The 14,143-nt window shown below is 45.9% G+C and overlaps 2 protein-coding genes across 4 annotated transcripts in view; both read left to right on the top strand.

Moving 5' to 3' along the window:
* LOC309340597 (uncharacterized protein) overlaps positions 1-14,143 on the top strand; it is a gene marked incomplete at its 3' end in the record, with an annotated part of 141,695 nt that overhangs the window by 94,352 nt on the left and 33,200 nt on the right. The gene's annotated exons all lie outside the window — the stretch shown is intronic.
* Positions 1-14,143, top strand: part of LOC309341111 (olfactory receptor 52E4-like) — a 69,196-nt gene that overhangs the window by 44,357 nt on the left and 10,696 nt on the right. Inside the window, exons 1-2 of one of the 3 annotated variants that reach the window (XM_081860591.1) lie at positions 8,878-8,955; positions 9,867-9,993. The exons of 1 other annotated variant lie outside the window; for it this stretch is intronic. In XM_081860591.1, the coding sequence (XP_081716717.1) occupies positions 8,881-8,955; positions 9,867-9,993 (202 nt within the window). In that variant the 5' untranslated portion in view covers positions 8,878-8,880. Of the gene's footprint in view, positions 1-8,877; positions 8,956-9,866; positions 9,994-14,143 lie in introns of those variants that run through there. One more of the 3 variants, XM_081860592.1, reaches the window with a different exon arrangement.

Raw genomic sequence — 14,143 nt, 5'->3', positions numbered from 1 at the left:
ATCCATGTTCGTGGAGACTACTCCATTCATATCGCCCATCAACACGATTTTATAGTCCATAAAGTCTATTAAAGTCTCATGCAGCTTCTTGAAGAATTCCGCCTTCCCTTCATTAGGAGCATACACTCCTACTATTAAAAATTTTTCCCCTTGTAATTGGATTTCCACAGCCAAATATCTTCCTTGGTCATCTTTAAATATCATTTTAGGAGCCAATCTTTCTTTAATGTACATCACAACACCTCTTTTTTTAACTTTGTCCGATGATATAAATTCAAGGCCTAATCTTCTATTTGTAAGAAGCCTCCTGTGTACTCTTGCAATGTGTGTTTCTTGAAGGCATATTAAGTCCAATTGTTCTTTCTTTAAAATATGAAAAACTTGTTTCCTTTTCCGGGGAAGGTTCAGGCCATTACAGTTCCAGCTTAGAAGCTGCAGAGACATCTTTATTGATGGGTATCTGTTCCTCCAACCGCACCACTAAGTTGTTCTTCAACCGTTAATGAGTCAAGTCCAAAAGATAGATTAGCAATGTCAGTTGGTTCTTTTATGCTCACAGTTCCTTTCTGTAAGTCTTCTAAGAACCTATCCAGAAACTGGTCCTTGTCCTGTATTGTCTTGATCTTTATCTTCTTTCCTTTAAAACTGAAGGACAGTCCTTGTGGGAAATCCCACCTAAATGGAATGTTATTTTTCTTCAGCAGATCAACAAGTTCTTTAAAATAGGTTCTCACCTGTAGAATATACCGAGGGATATCCTTGAAGATCTGTACTTGAGAGTTCTTTATCTCCAAAGCTTTCTTAAAATGTAGATCTAAAATTTTGTCTCTCTCTTCTCTGGATCTTAATGAAACCTTGAGCTTTCAGCGTCATGGGGAGTTCTGTAAAGGTCTGTGTTTGGGGTAAGTGTTGAAACTTACGAGCCCCCAGCAGTGCAGGACGAGAGGGGATGTGATGGGGAATCAGAGCTTATAGGCTTAACGGCTCAGAACCCATCATCCTGCCTGTTCTGGGGAGGAGCTGTCTCCAACTTCTGGAGAAGCTGCTTCTTTGTTCTGTCTGACTTTCGCTTTTGCTGCCGAGCAAGGAAGCAAGATGCCTGCTGTCTCAGATGGTTTGTTTCTTTTTACTGTTCTGCTGTAAATAAAGCTGTTAGTTTAGAAGAACAGCGTGTGGACTCTATCTTCTGCAAGCTTACACACCAAGCGGCTAGCGCTGTGCACACTGCTACAAGTACAGGAAGCTGAATGGAACACAGGGAAGTGTGCCAGACTCCACAACACTTTGCACCTCCAAGGAGTCTTCACCCAACTGGTGGATCGGACCCTTCTTGGTGTAAATATGGTGAACCAGTTCCATCTTCCACAAAGGTTTGCCTTAGCCTTTGTACTGGAACAGCTAGTGACCACATCTGCGCAGATCATCCTGGCGTTTGGACTCTGCTCAAACTTCTCACAGGAAAAACTTCCACTGCTTCCAACACAGCAGTGCCACCTTCTGGTTGCAGTGATGGTTGGGATGACGTGGCAGCCAACTCCCCTTGCTCCTCCTGCTTTGGAGATTTCACCCCCTGAACAGGAAACACCCCCCTCGTGCACTCTTCTTCCACAAGCTTCCCTTTTGTGGAGCTTTCAGTTTCGGGAACACATCCCTGCATGGTCCGGGGATACTGTATCAGCTTTCCCCGGGGTGTAACCTCTGGCAGTCTGCTCAGCAGCCCCCTCCATCTTGAAGTGTCCATCATGTGATGCAGCTTTCATTCCTAGTATACCAGTCACAGAAAATTGCTGATGTGTTAACCAAGCTAAACCTGATGGATGCTAACCCTGTAGACACACCAATGACCACAGGTTATCAGGTAGATGACACGGAAGAAGCATTTTCTGACACTTCACTGTACAGAAGTGTGCTAGGCAAACTAAATTTCATTGCCAGATGTTCAAGACCTGACATTGCAGTTAGCTGTAACTTGCTAAGCAGACAAGTCAACAATCCTACTGTTAAGGATTGGAAAGCTCTGAAACGCATAGCACACTATTTGAAAGGCACTATGCATTACAGACTGACATTTAATAATCAGAAGTCTGGTGGTCTTGAGATATTTGCTGATGCGAGTTTTGGAAGTGACACTACAGACAGGAAAAGCACGTCTGGAGTTTGCTATATGTACAACCAGGATCTATTTGATTGGTCGTGCAAGAAGCAAACAACAGTAAGTTTAAGTTCTTGTGAAGCTGAACTGAATGCATTGTCTTATTCACTCGTGGATTGTGAATGGTTGTTACACTTGTGTAAAGACACGAGAATTCCTGTCAAGTGTCTAATCCAGGTTTATCAGGACAACAAAGCATGTTTGGCTTTGCTGACTTCTGAAGGTTGTAAGCAAAGCACGAAGCACTTTGAAGCTGCAACATGCTAGAGAATGTGTTCAGAAAGGACTCATAACGGTGTCCTACATGACAGGTAATGAAATTCCTGCTGATTTATTGTCCAAGGTTGTTCCGAAGGATCAACACTGTACCTATGTACATGTACAGAAATTGGGTTTGTACTGATAATGTACTGACACGCTGCCCAGTGGTGTTCACAGAAAGGGGGAGGATGTTAGTTTCTGTTTCTCACTGAGCAGCTGTGCGGAGTCCCAGGACTCTGTTTACATTCCAGAGACCTTGCAGTCTCACGGGAAAGGGAGACGGGATGTGACTTTAGTGGTTTCCTGGTTCCTTTGTTCCTTTGTTCAGTTGCTCTCTGCTTTCACAGAGAGAAGATGTCTTTTCTGTTCTCGTAGTTTAGAAATAAAACTCTTTACAATGTAGCCAAACCTCTCGTCTCTTCCCTGTGCTGGGAACCCTGCTGGATAGAATGTGCTTGAGGCCTTATCAAAGGCTCAGGTCATTAAACACGTCGGAGGCGATTTCAAAGGCTCAGCTCAGAGGAAGATGAGGCCTTATCGGCTTGGCCAAGCGGAGATTCTGACAAAGATTCACAAAATGTTTAGGGGTCTGCGTAACCCCAGGAAAAAAGCACTGGATCTAACCATCATCTTTCTTTTTTCTTGTACAATCATTTTATTGGTTTTGAATGAATCATAGAATTATAGAGTTGAAAGGGACCCCAAGGGACATCTAGTCCAGCCCCCTGAATGCAAGAAACTCTGCTAAAGCATTCATGACAGAATGAACCACGCACATCACAAACACAATAACAACATTTATGTAGAAGTGTCCATGTACTGTTTGAATAGGAACCAAGATGGGTGACCAGTGGAATGAATAAATGTTTGCTCCCAGCATCTAGTGCTTAAACCAAAGGGAAGCACTATCTCCATATTGATGCAGTGGGAAGGGGGGGTGGGGAAACTGCCTGTCCAAAGAGAAGAAGAGAAGGAGGAGTTTGGATTTGATATCCCGCTTTATCACTACCCTAAGGAGTCTCAAAGCGGCTAACATTCTCCTTTCCCTTCTGATGGGAAGTTTTGCTTCTGCACATAACTTTGGCAAACCGCTTTAAGCTGAACCGTTCCTTCCTCACCCACCCTAGAATGTTTAGTTCACATTGAGTTCATGAAACATTGTATCCTGACCTGTTCTTAATACATGATTAACCACATCTACGGAATGCGATAGTTATGTTCTTTTAAGTCTTGCTATATCAATCACTAGTAATAGTTTAATAAGGAGGTTTTCATGCTTTGTTCCATCCCAATTCCCATGGCATCCAAACCGCCCAGACCTGGAGGATCTCTTCCAAGTTTACAGAGTCAGGGGGACTGTGGAGAGCGGACCCCAACCCCACGTCCAGGCTTCGGATTCTTTATCATTCTACATCTCCAGCAGTCTTGGGAAGAGTGGAACAGAAGGTAGCTTGAAAGAGACAACAGCTTCACAGCTGAGAATCCTGTAATGGGCAGAGCAGGAATACCAGATAGGTGGGTTGGCAGGCAGAGAATAAAACAGTGTGATACCTGTATGCATTGATGAATATAAATGGTCAGATTTTTATTTTTTAAAAGAATGGGGAACTGAGGTAGGGCAACTCGTTTTCTTAGAGTGGCAATGGCACCCACCCAAGAGGGGCCAGAACTGAGTTCCAGCAAGTTCTGGCTGGAAAAAGACCCTGGCTAGGCCCATTATTAAGTGAGGCCAGTGTAACATGCACAGGAATGGGAACTGACCACAAGACTAGTAAAAACCAGTTAAAGGGGAAATTAATGGCTGATTGTTAAAGAGAAAAACAACTCCACAGAAACACTATAAATGCTGCTTTCTGGTCAGCCAAGTGGAGTCAGATCTGAGGGATGCTCCTCCATCCACGATGCAGCTGCCAGTAGACCTTTGACTCTGTGGCTCAGCAGAGCACACCTTGCTGTGTTAATCTGTAGGTGAGCTGGCAGAAAGGCAAAAGTCAGGCTGTCATTTCCTCACGAAGGGAGGGCTTCTCCATATCCCAGAGTGCAGAGTGGGGGGCAAGGAGGACAGGTCTGATCCCTGCTCTGGTTCTCCCCAATACTCACCCCGGGTGGAGGGATGTGAAACCGCAGCACATCTGCAAAGAGAAGGACATGGGGACAGGTGAGTCCGTCCCTGAGCACCTGGCAAGGCTATTCCAAGAGTTTTCTCCTGGATTCCAAGTCCTACTGCAGGGGGGGAGGGACATCCCAAGCCTTGGGGGCCAATCCTGGCCTCCTTCAACCAGAATGTGGCTCCCCAGACTAACAAGATGGTCAATATCCGGTTCCACTCCACCCTTTTAAAATTTAAATCTCAAAACAGATCCCAACTTTCAGAGCATGTAAACCACATGAGTGGAAAGACTGCTGCTCCACTCACAGAAATAGGACTATACTTCCTTCTCCCACCTTTGAAGTAAACGTCTATGTAATGAAATAGAATTGACCCAAGTCTGCCTTCCTCCTCCAACCTCAGCTTCGCTCTTCAAGCCAAAAGACAACACTTGCTGTAGTGATCAGGTGGGATTGCTATGAGGAATTATAACAAATATAGAGTAAGCCATTTTTGTCAGCAATGAAAGCATTGCGTTGACTGGGTTTAAACTATTTTGATATGATTCTTGATCAATCCACCTCTCCGCATCCCTGTTCCATTTCTCTTTCTTCACAAGTCACGTACCCACTTAGACAGACAGGCGTCCTGGGTCATCAAAGACAGTGGGCAGTTTCTTTGCTGTAGCTTTTCTGATATGTTAATCTTAGGATGTTAATCTTAGGGCCAGGAAACAGGTTTCACATAAAGGTGATAATGATCGCTGTCCTCCTGGCCAGACAGAGAGTACACAGAGACACAGACAGAGATTATTATACGCACCCTTCCCAGAGTCTTGCTGTGTGTATTCTTATTAATCAGAGTTCAATCTTTCCTTTACTTTGGGAACACCTCACTTCCCCGTCCCCGGGCGAAACCCCCTCGCCTTTCATTGGTAGAGCCGCCACCACGCCAGTGGCGTTCACCTCAGTGCTGCGCAGGGACTGACTGACCGGGCAGCGAGATGCTTTCAGCCTCGGACACTTGGCGGGTTCTGAAATGGCTGTGAAGGCCAGATTCACGACCCTGGCGGGCTGGATGAGGACCCCTGGCCTACACTGACTGGCAGGGATTTCGTCCAGCCCTTGCAGGAGATGTCAGGGGTTGACCCTGGGACGTTCGGCATGCCAAGCAGGTGCTCTAGGGCTCCCCATATTTCACTAGCCTTTCAATGTTATGCTATTAGCAAGCGTGGATATTCCACCTGCCTCTTTCGAAAGGAGAACATTCACCTGATCAATTTAATAAATAATAATAATAATAATAATAATAATAATACATTTATACTCTGCCCATCTGGTTGGGTTTCCCCAGCCACTCTGGGCGGATTCCAACAAAATATTAAAATACAATAGTCCATCAAACATTAAAAGCTTCCCTAAATATAATAATAACAACAACCATCCATTTTCAGTCCATTGAATTAGCAATTAAGCGTTTCTGGAAAAGGGAATGGCATATATTTGTATATTAGTATTAAAAGCATGCATAGGAAAGTATTACTCATTTATGATGAGAATAGGATTTATTTATTATGAACTTCGCTTGGTTCCTCCTTGGCAGCCAGTGCAATGGTTTCAGCAGGGCTAGAACTCAGTTGGGCAGGGGAAAGGTCTCCCTTGGGAGGTGGGGGACTCTCCTTCCTTGGAGGTTTCTCAGCAGAGATCGGACGGCCATCTGCCATGGAGGCTTGAGCGGAGATTCCTGCATTGCTGGGGGTTGGACTAGATGACCCTGGGATCCCCTCCTCTCTCTCCACTCCGGAATTCCAGGAGGAGCTTCCTTGCCTCCTGCAAAGCCCTTTTCCCTGCAGGCTCTTCCTCTGGTTTCTGGCCAAGGGAGGGAGATGCTCAGAGTCCAGCCAAGAGCCTCACCCCCAAAAGGATATCTGGGCATGGGCGGAGCCGGGGGGGGGCAGCTGCCCCCCCCGAATGAATAACAAATAATAAGAATATGAGGCTCTGCCAAGCGAGAGAGGGCTGAGCAGGGTGGACTCTGCATTGCAAGGGTTAACGGGAAGTGAGCTGCCTTCCTAGAGAGGACAGGAAGCAAGGGGGGGCAGGTCCTCCAGCTCCAAGCCCCCCCCCCCCAGTCCTTTCCTGCTTTGGTGTCTCCCCTGCAAGGGCTGCCTCGCTCTCCCCTCCTGGGATCTGGTGAGTCTCCTCTCTCTCTCTCTGGGATCTGGTGGGGGTCCCAGGGCTGCAGCAGGGGAGGGGGCCTGGGGGGCCTGATCTGCTCCTGCAGGGGGGGACCCCAATTCAGGGAGGAAAAGAGGGTCCTGCCAGGGAGGGGCCAGGTCTGCCACGCTCTCCTTCCTGCAGATCAGAGGATCCCAAACTCATTTGACCCTCTGCCCCCTCTTCAGAAAAGATCTCCCTTCTTTAAACAAAGGAGTCCCTGGGACTTTAACTCTGTGTGACGTCGCTCAGCCTCATTGCACAACAGAGGAAAAATGTGCAAATCGTTTTCCAAAGCTGGAGGAGGAGGTGAACACTAGCCCCCCCCCCAAAAAAAAAGGTGGGAAAGAAAGGGGAGGAATAAGGAGAGGGACCCCAGCCCATAGTCTGGCTGCTGCATTGGGGACCAGTTTCCCAGTGTCTCCCAGGGCAGCCCCCCACGGAGGCCACTGCAGCAATCCCCTCGCACCCAGAGCAGGGCGTCCCAGGACCACATCCTCTCTGTCCCAAAGGGATTGTTGCTGGAAAACCAGCCGAGCCAGAAATGGGCGCTGCTACTCACTGAGCCCCCAGGGACCTTAGCCTAGATTTCAAGGGAGGTGTTTTTGGCCCTCAGGGGGTTGGCCAGAAACATACCTGGCCCTCAGAGCAAAGAAAAAGGGACCCCACCCCAAGGGGTCTGCCTGGAGAGTGGCAGAGAGTTCAAGTGCAAAAAAGGAGACAGAAGCAGGGGAGTGGGGGTGGGGGGAGAACAACTCCTGAGGACCCCCGGGTGAGGACCCCCACTAGAGCCAAGCATCCATTTTTCACAAAATACAAATGACTCCCTTATCAGTCAGTTCAGACTTCACGCATTGACTGGAAGGCAGGAGAAACCAGGCTGATTCATCTCCCAGAAATCCCTTCCGTTGCCTCCACATTTTGCATTGCTAGAAGGCTAGAGACATATTTCTTCTCTTCTTACTCCTCCCCCCCCCCCCAAGATAGCCAATGGTCTGGGATGTGGTGCAGTCCAGCCCTAGTTCCCAGCAAGACTCATCCATGCTTCCTCAAGGAACCTTTTTCTTCTCCTGATAATAGACAACCTTTGTAACAGAACAATGTATTTGCTTTGTAGGATTTGTTAGTGCCTCTCCTTAAGACAGACAGAACTTGGCAGAAGACCAAAGGGTTCCTTCCGATCTCTCAGAGGCTTCCTGAGAGCACAGATGGGTGAGCGAGACTCAGCTGGCCCTGGAGCAGGAAGAGGCCATGACATCCAAACTGGGAGCAGTGGGGGATTCTGGGAAAACTCTGTGCAGAAGATCCTGGGTGAGGAGGACACCTTCCGCTCAGAGGGGCAGAGCCAGCAGTTGAGGCAGTTCTGCTGCCAGGAGGCCAAAGGACCCCGAGAGGTTTGCAGCCGACTCTACCACCTTTGCCATCAGTGGCTGAAGCCAGAAAGGCACACGATAGTTGAGATGCTGGATCTTGTGATCTTGGAGCAGTTCCTGGCTGTCCTTCCCCCGGAGATGGAGAGCTGGGTGAGGGAATGCTGAGCGGAGACCAGTTCCCAGGCGGTGGCCCTGGCTGAAGGTTTCCTCCTGAGTCAGGCAGAGGAGAGAAAGCAGGTGAGAGAGACTTTCCTCTGGATACTCCAAAGGGGCTCCAAACAGGACAGAAAACATCCCATAATGGTCTGCTGATGGCCCATGCTTTTTCTGCAAGGCATCCATGGAATGAGATCTAACACCCTTCAAATCTTTGTCATTCTCTTTCTTATATTTTCCCCCATTCTCTGTTTTGAATCCTTGTTTCTTTTTCAGGGAAAGGATCTCTTTGCAGAAATGGACCTGGATTCCTGTGAGAAATGGACCAGAGAGAGGCCACTGGGTAAGGAGGAAGGTGGTTTTTCTCTGTTTGGTCTCGTTCTGTTGGTTTCCCAACTCATCTGAGGGTTCTTTTCATCTTGTTTTGGGGGGAGACAGTCGGGAACAAGGGTCCAGAGGAGGGGAGATGTAATTCTGCACAACTAACATATGAAATGGGCACATATGTCCAAATACTCTCAGCAGGTAAGGCTTTCTCAAAGGCCCATCTGTGGTTAGAGATGCCCTGTTTCACCTGTGAGAGGCAGGCACTCCTGGCATCCTGCTAACCTTTTCTCTCTTGCAGGTGACAGAATGATACCAGCAAAAACTCCTGATCCGCCTTTTCATGGGGGCAGAAGGGAAGCAGTGGCTGTGGAACCAGATCAGGTCAGGGGAAGCTGCCTTGTGGGGACAGAGGCCGAGGGATGGAGCAATGGCATGGACTGGTTGGGCACAGAGGAATGGTGGGAGGAAGCAGCCAGGGAACCAGGAAAGGAAGACATCTCAGACCCCACGGAGTGGAGGTGGAGTAAGGATGAGCAGTCAGAGGGGGAAGCCTGGGAAGAGGAGGTGTCAGAAGCTGAAGGGGAAACAGGGCTTAGTGAGCTGGGAGACTCTGTGGCAGAATGCAGTGCAGAATCAGAGGCAGAAGAGGAAGGAGGCGAGTGGGAGAAGAAGGTCGAGAGGCTGAGTCAGGAGAAGGAGGAGCCACCGGTGGCTCCCCCTCCTTCTGCCAGAAGCCACCCTCCCTGCTTGTCTCTCAGAGCCTGGAGACCCCCTGCAATGCAGGAATCTCTGCTAGATCATCCAAGACAGATGGCCATCAAAAACAGGCTTATTTTATTTCTAGATTGATAACTGAATGCAAAAATTGGTTTCTAAGCAGTGGACAAATGAGAACAAATAGCGACCTGGATTCACCTAACCAGCCCCATCCGCTTGAAAATGGGGCCTGCTCCCCCATTCCTCCCCCTCTCCATGCCCCCATGAACCCCTTGAATTTGGCTCTAGGTCATTGGAAGGTAACCTTCCCATAACAGCTGACAAGGAGAGGAGAAAGTGGATCCTTCCATTGGGGAAACTGGAATGCATAGGCAGAATGACTTGGGAAACACAAGGAGGAGTACCACCTATTTGCACAAAAACGGATACATAAAATAAGCACCCATAATTAAAATGTGGTGCAAAGCAATTCTATTGAAACAACACCGCAATTTACAGGAAGGAAACAACAGAGCATTATGTAGCAGATCAAATTTCTGCTGCCTCAGAGGAGGACATTTCCTTTTTTCTTTTAGGGTCCAGTGTGCTTTGAAGATGTCGCTGTTCGTTTCACAGATGAGGAGTGGGCGTTGCTGGATCCTGACCAGAGAGCTCTGCATAAGGACGTCATGGAGGAGACTCGTGGGATCGTGGCCTCTCTTGGTAAGGCTCCCTGTGGGATCGTCATTGTTGTTGTTGTTGTTTAGTCGTGTCCGACTCTTCGTGACCTCCTGGATCAGAGCACACCAGGCACTCTTGTCTTCCACTGCCTCCCACAGTTTGGTCAGACTCATGTTTGTGGCTTCGAGAACACCATCCAACCATCTCGTCCTCTGTCGTCCCCTTCTCCTTGTGCCCTCCATCTTTCCCAACATCAGGCTCTTTTCCAGGGAGTCTTCTCTTCTCATGAGGTGGCCAAAGTACTGGAGCCTCCGCTTCACGATCTGTCCTTCCAGTGAGCACTCAGGGTTGATTCCTTCAGTATGGAGAGGTTTGATCTTCTTGCTGTCCATGGGACTCTCAAGAGTCTCCTCCAGCACCATAATTCAAAAGCATCAATTCTTCGGCGATCAGCCTTCTTTATGGTCCAGCTCTCACCTCCATACATCACTAATGGGAAAACCATGGCTTTAACTATAAAACCATTTGGCTGGGTTGCCCCAACACATATATAAACATGGCTTCCAACACATTTATAAACATGAAGCATAAATAATAATAATCTGATCCCATATAAAAAGAACATTAACTTTAAAGTGAACTTCTCCTAGTGGCCAAAATTGTGGAAACCTTTTGTGAAAAGTGTATTTCTGAGGTTTGATGGCTCATAACACCACTTTTGTGTGGAGTAATACCATAAAATTATATATCAATGGAAAGATAATTTAATGAAGGATGTAATGCAATGAATTTTATGAAGGAGTATTTATTAGAACTGCAGTCATAACCATTGGCAACCTTTAGCTTTAATTACGGCCTTACAATGCCTTCTCATGATATGAACCAAGTTTTTAGTTCTGCAGCTGTAATAAAGTGAAACCAAGATTAAATTATTGCCTCCGTTAATTGGACTTTATTGCTGCGTTGCTTCTGACTAACAAGTTTCTTGGCTCCATAGATTTCTGATTGGGTTAAGGTTTGGGCTATTCCCAGGCCATTCCAGCCGTGAAATATCTTTATCTTGAAAGCACCTTTTGCACACAGCAGCAACATGACATGGAGCGGAATCCTGTTGAAGTATAAAATAGAATATTTATATATATGTGTGTGTGGAATGTTTCCAAGGGGTTGCTCGAGAGCAAGCAGGCAAATATCTCCCTGCTTTGCTGTGAAGCCTTGCTTTTGCTGCCAAAATAAACCTTATTTGTCCGGAGCGCCACTCTCTCGTGGCTGACTCAGTCGCTGGCAGAATCCGTGAGTGGGCGGTTCCTAAACTTTCCCCAGCATCAATTTCTTTATAACTGTAGCCTTGTTCACTTAACAGTACAATTTTACATCGCTTTCTGTTTTGTTTTTTTGTATATATGATTTTTATTAATTTTCCAATAAAAACAAATTTATAACATCATTAAACATCAAAAACTCATCACATATCTTTTTTTTCTTTTAGACTTCCATCAACATGTAATTATCACAGATTCCGTAATTATCACAGATTGCATTATATATATCTTTTCTTACCATGTTGTTTAAACAATATTTCTACCAAATCTTCTTACAGAGCTTCTTGAAAACTTACAAACGTTATATCATTATCACAAATATTTTTAATATATTCTGTAAATTTACTCCAGTCCTCAGTGAATCTTTGGTCTTGTCGGTTACGAATCCTCCCTGTCAATCTGTCCAGTGCCGCGTAATCCATTAATTTCGATCTCCATTCTTCAGTCGTAGGCATTTCTTCTTGTTTCCATTTCTGGGCCAAAAGAGTTCTGGCTGCTGTTGCTGCATACAGAAATACTTTCTGATTGTTCCTTTTTATTTCACCACCTAATATTCCTAATAGAAATGCTTCTGGTTTTTTAACAAATGTATATTTCAGTATTTTCTTTATCTCATTATATATCATTTCCCAGAAGCACTTCATTTTTTCACATTCCCACCACATATGATAAAATGTCCCTTCTTTCTCCTTACATTTCCAACATTTATTACTCACCTTATACATCTTACTTAATTTAACTGGTGTTCTATACCATCAATATATCATTTTCATAACATTTTCTTTAATTGTGGTACATGCCGTAAATCTCATCCCTTCCTTCCACAATTTTATCCAATCATCAATTATCCATTTTCATTAATCTGAAAATAATGCAGCCAATCGTTTACATATTCTTTCACTTCTTCATATGGTTTCATTTCCCACTTACTTCCCTCTTTCTCAATTAAACTTCCATATGTTATCCACCTTCTAGTCATATTGATCTTTTTAACACTCATCGCCTCTAATGGTGATAACCAGTGTGGTATTTTTGGTTCAAGTAGGTTTTTGTACCTACCCCATGCCTCAATCAGAGATCCTCTAATATGATTTTTGAAACCTTTATGCACTTGTTTTTTTCCATACCATAAATATGCGTTGCAACCGAATCTATTGTCATATCCTTCCAAATCTAACAAATCTGTATTTTCTAATTTCATCCATTCTTTCAACCAACATATGCACAATGCTTCATAATATAATCTCATATCTGGCAGGGCCAAGCCTCCCCTCTCTTTTAAATCTGTTAAGAACTTAAATTTTATTCTCGGCTTTTTGCCCTGCCAGATATATCTTGAAATCAAAATCCATAAGATGCCACCAAACGAATAAAAGTCTGTGTTAAATCTCAAAGAGAGGGGAAGAGAAGGAGAAGGGCAAAAGCCTCCCCCATCAAAGATACAAAAATGGCGCAGTTCGCTTCTTTGTATCCCATTCAAATACTCCGCAGAGAAGCAGGCGGGGGGGGGGGGTATGAACTTCAGAGGGTAAAAACACTCCTAATTCCTCTCAAACTTCTTTTAAACTTCCAGCAAATTAAGGTAAAGAAACAGTATTTTCCCTCTTAGTATCTTCTGTCTCTCTTCACAGGCTAGAATTAATAAATCAGTAGTTTTAAAGTCCGTCTCTGCCAATTGCGCAGATCTTTTTAAAAACAAGGGACACGGGTGGCGCTGTGGGTAAAACCTCAGTGCCTTGGACTTGCCGATCGTATGGTTGGCGGTTCGAATCCCCGCAGCGGGGTGCGCTCCCGTCGTTCGGTCCCAGCGCCTGCCAACCTAGCAGTTCGAAAGCACCTCCGGGTGCAAGTAGATAAATAGGGACCGCTTACCAGCGGGAAGGTAAACGGCGTTCCGTGTGCTGCGCTGGCTCGCCAGATGCAGCTTGTCATGCTGGCCACGTGACCCGGAAGTGTCTGCGGACAGCGCTGGCCCCCGGCCTATAGAGTGAGATGAGCGCACAACCCTAGAGTCTGGCAAGACTGGCCCATACGGGCAGGGGTACCTTTACCTTTACTTTTTAAAAACAAAAGTAGAAAGCTCTCGGAGTCTTCTCCCCCGACGTTTCCCACCGACTCACTGATAAGACTATTAATTGCCTTCCAAACGACTCTCCCCCTTTTCTCTATCTTTATAATCCTGATACTCCTTATAGTCCTTTAAAAGGCAGTCAAATAAATTATCAGTTTAATCCGTTTGCATTGACTTACGTTTTTGTCCCGCTCTGAAGATTGTTCTTGTGTGTAGTTTAAATTCCAGGCAAGGCTGACCTCCTTACCCACTTCAAATTGGCTCTAATCCATGGATTTGTATTTTAAAAAGTCCCAATTCGATTTCTTAATGTTTGAGAGCTAATCACTTCTGTGTGCAAGCTCGGAGCTTCACTCTTGAGGGATAGAAATGGCCTCCTGCTGTCTGCTTCTCTACCCCGGCGCTCTCGTCGCCCCCCAAAAAGAGGTTACTTGGCACCCGGAGGATAAGCTCTTGGACCGTGCCAGGACCCTGCCCCTTGAATATCCTTTCAAGGGTGTTTGGGGGGCTGCGGCCCTCTTGCAGCACTCCCTTTTCCCCTCAAAAGCTGGATTCTCTCAGCACTGAGGAATCCCGCTTGCTTTCCCTCCCGCGATCGCCGGAAGCCTCCTCAACTCTTTGTGCCATTTCTATAATTTTATTATATTTTATAAGAACACAAAAAAACCAACGAACTTGATAGCAATCACAAAAGACACTGACAAAAGTCAACCTAAGCAAGTTCTTCTTTTTTCTGGTTATTTGGCTATAGCTTTAGATAGAATATGGGTAATTGAACAATTTCCGTTGATACATAATT

Source organism: Podarcis erhardii, assembly GCF_964252035.2.
Source record: "Podarcis erhardii genome assembly, chromosome: 4".
NCBI lineage: Eukaryota > Metazoa > Chordata > Lepidosauria > Squamata > Lacertidae > Podarcis > Podarcis erhardii.
The sequence above is the reverse complement of the archived record's forward strand: the minus strand, read 5'-3'. Positions and strand labels throughout refer to the sequence as shown.